Source organism: Antechinus flavipes, chromosome 4 (genome assembly GCF_016432865.1).
Source record: "Antechinus flavipes isolate AdamAnt ecotype Samford, QLD, Australia chromosome 4, AdamAnt_v2, whole genome shotgun sequence".
NCBI lineage: Eukaryota > Metazoa > Chordata > Mammalia > Dasyuromorphia > Dasyuridae > Antechinus > Antechinus flavipes.
In genome coordinates this window covers 27,785,019-27,796,884 of record NC_067401.1, presented here as the reverse complement: position 1 = coordinate 27,796,884, position 11,866 = coordinate 27,785,019, and the positions used below count along the sequence as shown (strand labels likewise).

The 11,866-nt window shown below is 52.8% G+C and overlaps 2 protein-coding genes across 2 annotated transcripts; one reads left to right on the top strand and one right to left on the bottom strand.

Moving 5' to 3' along the window:
* Positions 1–3,501: 3,501 nt before the first annotated feature.
* LOC127558861 (diazepam-binding inhibitor-like 5) lies at positions 3,502–5,802 on the bottom strand. Its single transcript, XM_051992219.1, has 2 exons — positions 5,704–5,802; positions 3,502–3,966 (listed from the first exon to the last, which is right to left on the bottom strand). Exon 2 carries the CDS (start codon positions 3,891–3,893, stop codon positions 3,633–3,635), a length of 261 nt encoding a protein of 86 aa, XP_051848179.1. The 5' UTR covers positions 3,894–3,966; positions 5,704–5,802; the 3' UTR covers positions 3,502–3,632.
* On the top strand, positions 5,722–11,734 carry GEMIN4 (gem nuclear organelle associated protein 4). The gene is made up of 2 exons (XM_051992211.1): positions 5,722–6,157; positions 8,062–11,734. Exons 1-2 carry the CDS (start codon positions 5,722–5,724, stop codon positions 11,232–11,234), a joined length of 3,609 nt encoding a protein of 1,202 aa, XP_051848171.1. The 3' UTR covers positions 11,235–11,734.
* Positions 11,735–11,866: the final 132 nt, after the last annotated feature.

Sequence of the window (11,866 nt, the reverse complement as noted above, 5' to 3'; positions counted from 1 at the left end):
CAAGGAAGGACTCCCCCTCTCCAGGTAGCTCCTTCCAGCTCCTCAGATGCACAATTTCCACAGAGCCGGGAGGGATTAATAGCCCACAGTCGGTGATGGTTTCAGGCTTCAGTGTCCTGACAGCATCTGGCTGGATATCGGGATAGGAACTGAACCAGCTATTTTATCAGCATCTGGCATTCCCTAAGGGAGGAGATTGCCTGGGCAAGTTGTCATCTCCGCGACTGACTAAAGAACAAATCCACAAGAAGCAGAATCGCATTAAAACATAATTGTAAGTGTTGAAGGACATCAGTGGTATTGATTTTTCTAAGTGTGTGACCAGACCGTGGATACCGTAGGTGGAGCAGTGATTAGAGCACCAGGCTTGGAGTCAGAAAGGCTGCTCAAGTCCAACCTCAGGCAAATATTCACCAACCTGTCGCTGAGCCTCCAATTCAGTTTCCTCAACTTTCCCTGGTGGTTGTGAAGATTAAATGAGATGTTTGCGCAGGGTCTGGCACAGGTGCTGCACAGCTCGTATGCCTGAGGTGGTCTTGGTTCTGGAAGCCCAAATTTCCATGACACCAAACCACTTCTGACTCAAAAGGGGAAATCAAAGCTATTCCCTGCTGACTTTGTTCCAGAGACCAAAAAGGAACTATCTTTGGTTGCTATAGACTGTTTGGTAATTTCACATATTGTTTTAAAAACTTCCCACTAGTTTAAATTTTCAAAACCACGTCTTTGAACCTGACTTTTCCCCACACTAAAATAAGCCCATGAAGTCTTTTATCACTGCTAAATTCTTAAATGTTCCATGATCAATCTAGGTACTAAGGGTGGAATTGAGGATGGTTGTTTTCCCCGCCCCCAGCCCCACAAATTCCCCAGGTAGCAGTAGTGGGTACACTGGGAAAGCAAATTCCACCAGGCCTTATAAAACCGTCCATGGCATGTCACCATGGGAACTTTGCTATTGCATAGCTATCATTCCTTGCAAAAGGGCCCAAACGGGCCCATGCAGCCTGTCGGAAGAGGGGGGAGGCAGAGGAACAGCATTACGGTGTCCATAGGTCACAGTCCAGTCCAACTTTGGCCCCTAGCAGCTTTCCTAGTGGCTGTCAGATCTTAAGACCAGATGGGAGACTTCCCTCCCTCAAAGGCAGAAGAATTCCTTTGAAAACAATCTTGCTTTTCAGGTCACATTCAGTGACAGAGATCCCAGCATTTAAAGCTACAAGGCCTCTCTGTTTCTAAAGTCTACCTAAAAAGAGTCAGACCAGCCCCAAGTTGTTTCTGTTTCCATTTCTGGTCATAGACATTACAGGAGGATCTTAAGAGTAGGGGCTGTAAGGCTGGTCATGGTGGGCATCCTTTTGGGATTGCAGAAACACTGTGGCAAAAGTGGTTAGTTTGGGAGAATGCTGCAGTGGGAAACCCTAAGTTCCTACAGATTTGTTTTCCTTGTAGGGCTTTCCAAAACTTTGTAATCTTTGTCCCAGTTTAGCAGCTGGACGGGCGCATTCATGGAATGTATCACTAGTTGGAGAATTACTGGGATTCCAAGTTGGGCGCGTTCATTTTGCTTAGATATGTCGTCCCAGGAAAGATTATATTCTGGGACCAATCAGAAGTGAATATAATAAAATGATAGAAGATACTCCCAACTCTTTCCCCACTTTGTGAATGTGTTTCAGCAGACATTTTCAATGCATCTCTTGTGATTTTTTTTCCTCTTAAAAAAAATACTATGTTATAATACCTATACAGATTGCTTGCTATTTTGGCAAGGGTGAAGGTAAAAGAGGGAGAAATAAAAAAATTTGGAATTCAAAATCTTACAAAAATAAATGTTGAAAACTATCGCTTTACATGTAAGTTGAAAAATTGAAATAAAAAAAATACTATGCTGTGTGGGATGTTTCTCTGTAAGAGGAAGAGGAAAGGATACTGGGGATAACTAGTATAATTAATAGATAAGGATAAAAACTGCTGGGAAAAATGGAAACTAGTATGGCAGAAACTAGGCATGGACCCACACTTAACACCATATATCAAAAAGGTTGGAATGGGTTTATGATTTATTCACAGTAATATTATAAGCAAAAAAGAACAACAAAGGATAGTTTACCTCCTCTGATCTGTGGAGAAGGCATTTATGGCCAAAGAACTGGAATTCATCATTGAACAAAAAATAGATAATTTTGATTATAAAGTTAAAATGCTTTTGTACAAACAAGACTAGAAGGGAAGCAATAAACTGAGAAAACAATTTTTACATTCAAAGCTTCTGATAAAGGCTTCATTTCTAAAATACACGATTGATGTAATGTTCACTTCTCTAAAATATGTTCTTTGTGAGCAGGTTTCTTGGGGGGCTTCTGGGAGCAGCCTTCGTTTCAGTTCTGTGTAATAATCACCTCAAATGCAGCCAGCTGTTAAAGTCCAATCCTTTATTGTCTCTTCCAAAATAGCCTGGTTAGCTTTCCTTGGTTCAGAGCGCTCTTGTTCCTAGTTCTTTGCCTCTGCCAGCTTCAGCCTCCAGCTCCCCATGAATCCAAAGCCTCCAGCCAGCACAATGGTAGAATATTGAATGGATCTGACTCCTCCGAGAGAGAGTGGGCTTGTGGGAGCTGTGACTTGTAAATCTTCTCCACTGAATCTTGACTCTCTTAAAGATGTAAATTCTAATGTGTGAACTAATGTGTGAACTCTCTTAAAGGTTGAATCCAAGTACATAAGCATTGTCTCTAGCGATTCCAACAACTTAGCACCTTGTTTCAAGTTCTGGCCCATAACAGATTGACTCAAGTTTATAAGAATTCAAGCCATTCTCCAGTTGATAAATGGTCAAAGTTTATGAATAGACAATTTTCAGATGAAGAAATTAAAACCATTTCTGTCATATGAGAAGGTGCTCTAAATCACTGATCAGAGAAATGCAAATTAAGCTTGAGGTACCACTTCACCTCTCAGATTGGCTAAGATGACAGGAAAAGATGACAAATGTTGGAGGGAATGTGGGAAAACTGATACTATGTTTGGCTTCTAGTGGAAGCTTTAAGAACTTTGCATTTATATACAACATGCTCTTCTCTCTACACCCTCAACAACTGTCATTTTCATTTCTACTAATGTCCGTGGGGCCGGTGGAACAGCTTTTACCTTTTAAAAACTTGGGGGACAATAGGGCCCACCTTTGCTCAGGGTGTTATCAGTGGTTGTCAAGAGCAGAACCAGGATTAAGACCCAGGGCATAGTTTACTCACTAAAACTGCCATTAACATGGTTTCTCCCTAACAAAAATGGGGCTTCCCATAGCTGTATCTTACAAGCCCCAGAGATCATTACAGAACAAAGCTGGCTCCAGACCAAACCTGGACTGGGGAAGGCTTACAGAGCTTAGCTTCTGAAGAGGGGAGGTCTCTGGGGATCCAGCCCTTCTTGGGGCCCTTTCAGGCCTATAGTAGATCCATATTCTGCTCCTTCTCCCCCCACCAAAGAAGTCACAAATCCACATTTGGGATTTGCCTTTTAAAGCGATTTATTAGTTATAGTTCCTAACTAGGTTCCTAGGGTCTCAAAGGAATTCAGTCGCCCTCCATAATAAGATTAAGTTGATTCTTCCCCTCCTGGGAAGGCTGGTCTTTTTAACACTGTTTGTTCTTTAGCTCTTCCACTTTGGACACGTATATCCTCATGGCGTCCAGCTTGGACATCCCTTTGCGGCAGTTCCAAGCTTCCCACTTGGCTTTGGCTTTGAAGTCGGTGACTTCTGGGCAGGGGATGTTGATGTCCCCAATGGTGGCCTGCTTGTAGTAGCTATACACTACCAGTTTCTCCTCGTCAGAGACGGGGCCTGTCAGCTGCTTAACTGCTGCACATGCCAATTCAAATTCTACCTGGGCCATCAGATGCTACTGGTCGTAAAGGTGGGCTTATTTGTCGGTACCTCTAGGGGAAGGGAAACTTGGTCTTCAAGGGCTAGAAGAGAAGAAATTGCAAGAGAACGTGACTCCGGGCCGTGGGCAGAAGGGGCTGATTAGTGCCACGGACCTAAGTGGTATCAGGGAGCGCTGGAGAGGCGGAGCGAGGCCGGCTGGGAACGGCAGCGGGGCCTGGGACAGGGAGTCAGTGTCCAAGGCTCTCGGGGCTCTTGGAGAACTTGGGGATCAGTGTGTCTAAGGCAGTGAGGCATGAGAGTTCTGCAGGGGGGCCTTTGTGTGACCCCAAAAAAGGATGTGAGAGCTCAGTAAAATGTCAACGACACATGTGGGTGTTTGCATGGACACAGACGCGCGCAGCACCGAGCTTAAGTGCGTGTTGAGGAGCTCCTTCGGTGTGAGATGCGAAGGCGACCGGACTGAGCCGGGAACCTGCGAGTGGAGGGCAGTGCGGCCTTGGGGGCGCAGGAGAACCCCGACTTCCTTGGCTCCGTTGCCGAGGCTGGAACAGACCGGTCTCCCCCTTCCCCACTTTTTATTGAGAGTCTCGTGACGTGGTGAACGGTGCCGGATTACAGAGTTCAGAGGCAGCCTCAGCACACTGACTAGCCGTGTGACCCTCGGCCTGCCTCAGTCTCCTCAGTTGCAAAATGAGGATAAGACGTTCCCCGACACCTCCTCAAATGAGATCACACATGGGGAACTCCCAGTGAAGAGGTGCCTGGGGCTGCTCCGAGGGTCCGGGAGGGGTCCGGCCGGATTTCTCAGTCACCATCCGTGACACACGCCTCACTTAGTGCCCAGAGAAAATGCCACTTCTTCCGTGAAGCTTCTTCCGTCCTGCTCTCCAGGCAGTAATGACCTTCCCCACACCTAGACGGCCTCTGCCTTATGGTTATATGTGACTCTGGGTGTTGTCCTGATATTACTGAGGCCTTAAGGCCTCGCCCGAGACCTCGGACAGCGGCCCTTAACAAACGGGGCAGTGCCTCTGAGCAGGGGAAAAGTGAAGCCCTCCTGTGTCTACAAAGGCCTGGGGAACCCCCGGGAGGGGGGGCGACGAAGGGGACCCCATTTCTCAGACGCAGTTTCCTGGCCTGCAATAGCAGGACCATCACCCGGACCCCTCGGGCGGGAATTCTGCCTTCTGCCCAATCAGGCGTGGGCGGGTTCTGCCCCCTGGTGCGCGGGCCAGCCAGAGAAAGCACAAAATAGACCTGAAGGTCTAACCTCAGGGTTGGTCTAGGTGCTGGGAGCCCAAGGCCAGGCCCACCCACTCAGAGCAAGAGGGCTTGAGGGGCTACTGGGCCATTGGGAAGGGGTCCTTCTGTGCACGAAGGACGGGATTCGCTATGGGAGGGGCTGTCTGTGGGGGCTGCTATGTCTGTGTGAAGAGGTGGTGTCTAGAGGAGCGACCGTGTCTGTGGGAGGGGCGTCTAGAGGAGCACTCTGTGTATGTCTGGATGGGAGGGGCATCTAGAGGAGCACTCTGTGTATGTCTGGATGGGAGGGGCATCTACAGGAGCACTCTGTGTATGTCTGGATAGGAGGGGCATCTAGAGGAGCACTATGTCTGTGGGAGAGTGTATGTGTCTAGGTGGGAGGGGCTCTAGGGAGGAGCGTCTAGAGGGGCACTCTGTGTGTTTGGGTGGGAGGGGCATCTCCGTCTATGTCGCTGTGCTCAAGTCAGGTCAAGGTCAGGTCAGGGTCAGGTCAGGGTCAGGTCGGGTCATGTGCGCACGAGCGCACGCCTGGCCGCCCGTTAGCCGCTACTTACTCGAAGACTCCTTGGTTGATGATCCGGGCCGGTAGGGGGCGCTGTCGGGGCGGGGAGGGGGAAGGGAAGGGGAAGGGAAGGGGAGGGAAAGGGGAAGGGGAAGGGAAGGGGAGGGGGAAGGGGAAGGGGGAGGGAAGCCCCTCTAGGCCGCACTGGGTCTCGTTGGTCGGTTCAGGCACTCGCTACAAGAGAAAAGGGAAAAACGAGGAGGGTTTGGAGGAGCGGACACGGCCGCAGCCGAGAAGGCCGGAGGCGGAGCTGGGACTGCGGGCCGAGCGGCCGCGCGCAGGGGTTAGCGGCGCTCCCCATTGTGCGCTGGCACCCGCGCCACAATCCTCGGGAGCGGGCCTCGGGCGGGCGCGGCGCGGGCCCGCGGTGGGGGCGGGGAGCGGCCAGCCCCGCAGGGCAGCGCTGCCGCCGGGGACCGGAGCCGCCGCCATCGCCATGGACCTAGGTGAGCGAGCCGGGCGGGATTGGGGCGCCCCGCTGGGCGGCCCCCCTCCCGCCGCGCTCCTTCGGGGCGCGGGCACGGGCGAGCATGCGCGCTGAACTCCGCGGCGCTCCCGCCTCCGCCGCCGGCCCCGGTCTCCGGCCTTTGGGCGGGATACCCGGCGGGAGCACCGCGGCCGAACCAGGAAGGCCCCCGCGGGGAGGGAATGGCGCCCCTCAGAGGAGCGAGCCAAGGGCTCAGCCTAGCCCCCACCACGTGCTGGGCTCCCGGAGCCCCGGGCGGGAACGGGGCTAGGCCGGCGACCTCCTTCCCCTCCCCCCGCTCCTGTAACATTTAAAAAAAACACGCTGCCCCCCAAAAAATACCACGCGCTTGAGCCCCCACGGGGCCGCACCGCCGCCTGACTCCCGGGAATGTAGAGGGTTAGCCGGCCAGAATGTTCCACCCCTGCCCGTGTGCACCCACACCCCCCGCAGCGGGCGCCCCCGAGAGCTGGCCGCATGATCCCCGGGGGCCAGGGTCACACACAGGGTCAGCATTGAAACCCAGCCCTGAGTCCCCTGGAGCCCCACCTCCGCCCCCATAGTCACATCTGCCCCCACCGAGGTCCCCGAAGTTCTTTCCGGCAGCTCCGAATGTCACTTAGAAAGCCGGGGGCCGCCCTGGGAACCAAGGCTTGCTGAAGGGGATCCTCTGCCTGGGAGGAGAATTCTCAGAATTAGGCCCGTAGAGAGAAAGGGAGAACCACGGGAAAAACATCCCAGAACTCTGGCCTTGCAGTGGCGCTGACCCGCCCCCCGCTGCCACTTACTAGGTGGGTGATCGGGGTCGAGTCACTTTTCCGGCCTCAGCTCCATAGGAGGAGACGGTGGGGCTGCAGGAAGGAGCCCTGGGGTCATCCCAGATGAGTTGGTTTGGAGGCCAGGCCCGTTTTCAGTAGAGAAATACCCACAGAAGGGTCTGAAATGCTCTGGGAGCAAAGAGGGGTTAAAATGGCACGAAGCTGGGGGGGGGGGGGGAGGGAGGAGACCCCATCCAGGTCAAGTTTGGCTTTAAAGAGGAGGAACCCCTCCCGCTCCTGGGGGAATCAGGCACCGAAGCTCTGTTTGAAAGCCCGTGCCCCCGAGTGCCGGGTTATACAGAGTAAATGAAGCAGTCCCTGGCAGGAGGGGCTCGAGTTCTAATGGGGAGAACACCAAGGCCATATAGGAGTTTGTGCAAAGTAAAATGGCTGGGGCAGAGGGGGCGACCAGAGAGAAGGCGATGGAGTGGAGTCCATGGGACCCTTGTGCCTGAAATCACCAGAGGAAAAGGTTTTGGCTTCCACCATGTAATCTCACACAGGTTCTTTATAAAAAGTGTCTCCTCTTCATCTCCAGTCCATGAAAAAGCGTTTCAGACTGAGCCCTCGGCCCTCCCAGTCTGGCCAGATTTAAGAGTTAGCTTGCTTTTCTTGATAGAAAAGAAATTATTCCTTGAAACCTGAGCCTTTTTGAAAGCTTGTTAGGGGTGTGTGGTGGTGTGTGTGTGTGTGGTGTGTGTGGTTGTATGTGTGTGTGTGTGTGTGTGGTTGTATGTGTGTGGTGTGTGTGTGGGGGGGTGTACGGGATTACATACATATACACACACATAATACATATGTACACATCCATCCATACACAAACAGACTTGTGCACACGCATAGCTGAAAGAACAAAGAACTGGTGCATCCAGCTGACCTTAGTTCTGTAATTGTTTCCAGGTGGCCAAGGGGCAAAGCAGGAGGTGCCAAGTCAGTGCACAGGAGGATGCCCTTTGCATATGAAACCTATTTTAGGTGGCCATTTCCTTAAGAAGAAAGGGTCCTTTTCCAGGAAGCCTTTGTGTTTATTGTCTCTGTTCATCCTGCCTGTTTTCCTTTCTTCCAGGACCCTTGAATATCTGTGAAGAAACAACCATTCTTCATGGGGGATTCCTGCTGGCCGAGCAGCTGTTCAGCCCGAAGGCTCTGGCAGAACTCAAGAAGTCCGACTGGGAGCAAGTTGGACGGCCCATCATTGAAGCCTTGCGAGAGATCTCCTCTGCGATTGCCCAGTCCCACCCCCAGGCTTGGACCAAGAAAGCTTTGATCATCATCTGGGCCAAGGTCCTCCAACCCTGCCCCATCACACCTTCAGACACAGATGCTCGGTGGCAAGAAGACATCTTCTTTTCGGTGGGGAACATGATCCCCACCATCAACCACACCATCCTTTTTGAGTTGCTCAAGTCCCTCGAGGCCTCGGGGCTGTTCATCCAGCTCTTGATGGCCTTGCCTTCCAACATCTGCCGTTCAGAACTGGAACGCTTTGTGGAGCACGTGGCCAGCGACACCTCCCTAGAAGACGTCACCTTCTTCTTGGACGTCTGGTGGGAAATGATGAAGCACAAAGTTGACCCAAAGGACCCCCTGCTCACCCAGTTTCGGACAATGGCGCACAAGTACCTGTCATCTTCAGACGAATTCTCCCATCCGCCCAAGAGGTTCAAGGCTGACCCGGACGCCTGCCCCATCATGTCTTTGTTGGAGGTGCTGCTGGACGGCCTCAAGCAGATCCAGAACAACATCACGGCCCCCAGCCTGAAGTGCTGCGCCGTGGCTAACCTGGCCGACATGCTGACTGTCTTCGCCCTGGTAGAGGAAGACCCGCAGGAGCTGTCCATCACCATGTACTTGGACAAGCTTGCAACTGTCATCTCCCTGTGGAATTCTGACGCCCAGAACCCTTACCACCAGCAGGGCCTGGCCGAGAAGGTGAAGGAGGCCGAGCGGGACGTGAGCCTGACCTCGCTGGCCAAGCTGCCCAACGAGACGCTCTTTGTGGGCTTCGGCTACCTGCACAGCCTGCTGCAGCAGTGGGGGGAGGAGCTGCAGGCCACCCTCAACAGCAGCCAGAGGCTGAGCTACGGCAGCTACCGCCTCTGCGACAGCCTGACTTCCCTCAACCAGAACCTGAAGGGATACCAGGACACCAAGGATCTCTCGAAGGACGAGGGACAGCTCGTCTCGGAGCTGGCCGAGTGCGTGAAGAACTTCCTGAGGAAGACCAACACGACCCTGAAAGACAAGAGCTCGGAGGACATCACCGCCTCGATCGCCATGGCCATCATCGGGCAGAAGATGGACCGGCACATGGAGATGTGCTACATCTTCGCCTCTGAGAAGAAGTGGGCTTTCTCGGCCGAGTGGCTGGACTGCCTGGTGAACAACAAGGCCCTCTTCCGGGAGCCGGGCTTAGTCCTGAAGCTGCTGGAGACGGTCACGACGATCGACACGTCGGGCCGAGAGATCTCGCCGACCAAGGCGGAGGAAGTCACCAACTTGATCCTGGACTGTTACTCTGACCTCTCTTTGCTGGATAAAAACAAAGTGCTCTCGGGCATCCTGAGCTCCTGGGGATGGAAGGGCCTCTCGGAGAAGCTGGCCACCTACATGGAGGGCTTCCAGGAGGATCTGAACATGGCTTTCAACCAGATCACCCAGAGTGCCTCCGAGCAGGGCCTCGCCAAAGCCATCACGTCCGTGTCCAGGCTGATAGTGCTGCACCCGGAAGCCACGGTGAAAAAGATGTGCAGCCTCGCCATGGTCAACCTCGGGGCCCACAGGTTCCTGGCTCAGATCCTCAGTGCTTTCCCCGCCCTCCAGTTCCCCGAGGGACAGCAGGAGCCAAGCTCAGGCCCCTCTCTGCTGGCGGCGTGCCTCAAAGAAACCGTCTGGGGGAAGCTTTCGTCGGCCAAGGAGGAGAAGCAGTTTTTGGAGTTCCTGGGCTACCTGATGAACCCCCCAGAGCAGGAGACTAGCACCATCCCCTTGACCCCTCTTCTGGCGCCGGAGGAAGTGATTAAAGTGTTTGTCCTTCCTTACTTGATGCTGCATGTGGAGGAGGTGGACCTTTGTCTCAAGATCTTTGTTCAGGCTCTGGAAGCAAAGCCGTGCTCGGACGGCTCCTGGCTGCTCTCCTGCTCCCCGTTCCCTCTCCTCTTCACCCTGTGCCAGCTGCTCGACAGCTACACCAAATACTGGCAGCACCCCAAGGCAAAGCGGCACCTCTCGCTGGAGTCCAAAGATATGGTGATCAGCATCCTGGAGCAGCTCTCGGAGGTGGTGCTGCCCAAGGAGGAGAACCCCAGTCCGGAGAACTGGACCAAGTCCTTGTCCTGGCTCCACCGGAAAACGGAGCAGCTGGACTGGATCGTGGGCTTGCGGCTGCGGACTGTCTTTAAGGGTCATTTTAAGTGTGAGGTGCCGGCCACGCTCTTTGAGATCTGCAAGCTTTCTGAGGATGACTGGACCTCCCAGAATCACCCCGCCTACGGGCCCGGCACGGGCCTTCTGGCCTGGATGGAGTGCTGCTGCATCTCCGCTGACACTTGTGAGCACATGCTCTCCCTCCTGGCAGTGGATACAAACAACCCCGAGGAGGTCAGCTTCTTCAGCAAGGGCTTCCTGGTGGCCTTGGTGCAAGTCTTGCCTTGGTGTAGCCCCAACGAGTGGAAATGCCTGCACCAGCTGACCAAGAGTCTGTTGCAAAAACAACTGTTGCACGTCCCGTACAGTCTCGAGTACGTCCAGTTTGTTCCATTGCTCAACTTGAAACCTTTTGCCCAAGAGCTACAGCTCTCTGTGCTCTTCTTGAGAGGTTTCCAGTTCCTTTGCAGCCCTAGCTGTTCCAACTGGCTTCCTACAGAAGGCTGGAGCCATGTGGTCAAACTCATCTGCAGCAGCCTGACCGACCTACTTGACTCCGTCAAGGTCCAGTCCCTGTGCCCATGGGCCCAAGGACAGGAGAAAGACTTGACGCAAGAAACCTTGTTTGTTTACACTCAGCTTTTCTGTCACATCCTCCACATCATGGCCATGCTTCCTGAGGAGGTCTGTGAGCCCCTCTACGTTCTAGCCCTGGAGATCCTCTCTTACTATGATGTCCTGAGCAAAAGTGACACCTCCACAAACGCCCTGCTCCGGAAGGCAAACGAGCAGCACTTCCTCAAATCCATCGCTGAAAACGTTGGCCCGAGGGAACAGCGGAAAACTTTGCTGCAGAAGATCAACAACTTTTGATGACCCACACCAGGAAACGCAGGTCTTCCATGGAAATGAGGCAGAGCCAGGGCTAGACGGGATGCAAAAACTTCCTTTCACAATCATAGGAGATAGGAGAGGCAAGATATACCAGGGGTACAGTATGTAAAGAAGAAGAAAATACTTTCTTGGGCATTTGTAATAGTTATAATAAAATTTACATTTTCTTTTGAACTTTTCCCATCCTTTTATAATTGGTCCCAGATCACCACTCTTAGGCTCCAACATCCTCTAAAATTATCCTCACTGGACTTGTGGTAGCCTCAAGTCATGCTGGAAAGGATGCTCTTTGTCTAAGACTAGACCTCCTGATCCATTGCCCAACAAGTGGGCAAATGGATCGACTCACAGGTTATGAGGGAAGGGAGATGGGAGAAACTGTTTTAAGTGTAAAGTGAGTGCTGGTAAGAGTCAGATGCTCTTGTTGTATGGGGCAGCAGCAATAAAAGTGAAGTCTCATTGGGCCTGTCCTTTGGAAATCCAGAGTTTGGCTGTCATTTGGTTGGAGCTTCCTGGCTAATTTCCTCACTGAGATTGGACTGAAGAGAAATGGGACAGCTAGGATCCTCCTCTGGTGTCCCCTAAAACCACATTGGCTCGGGCTACAGGAA

Coding starts and splice junctions, on each gene's coding strand:
- LOC127558861 (XM_051992219.1), bottom strand. CDS start 3,893: ATGGCCCAGGTAGAATTTGAATTGGCATGTGCAGCAGTTAAGCAGCTG.
- GEMIN4 (XM_051992211.1), top strand. CDS start 5,722: ATGATCCGGGCCGGTAGGGGGCGCTGTCGGGGCGGGGAGGGGGAAGGG. Junction 6,158..8,061: donor CGCCATCGCCATGGACCTAG/GTGAGCGAGCCG, acceptor CCTTTCTTCCAG/GACCCTTGAATATCTGTGAA.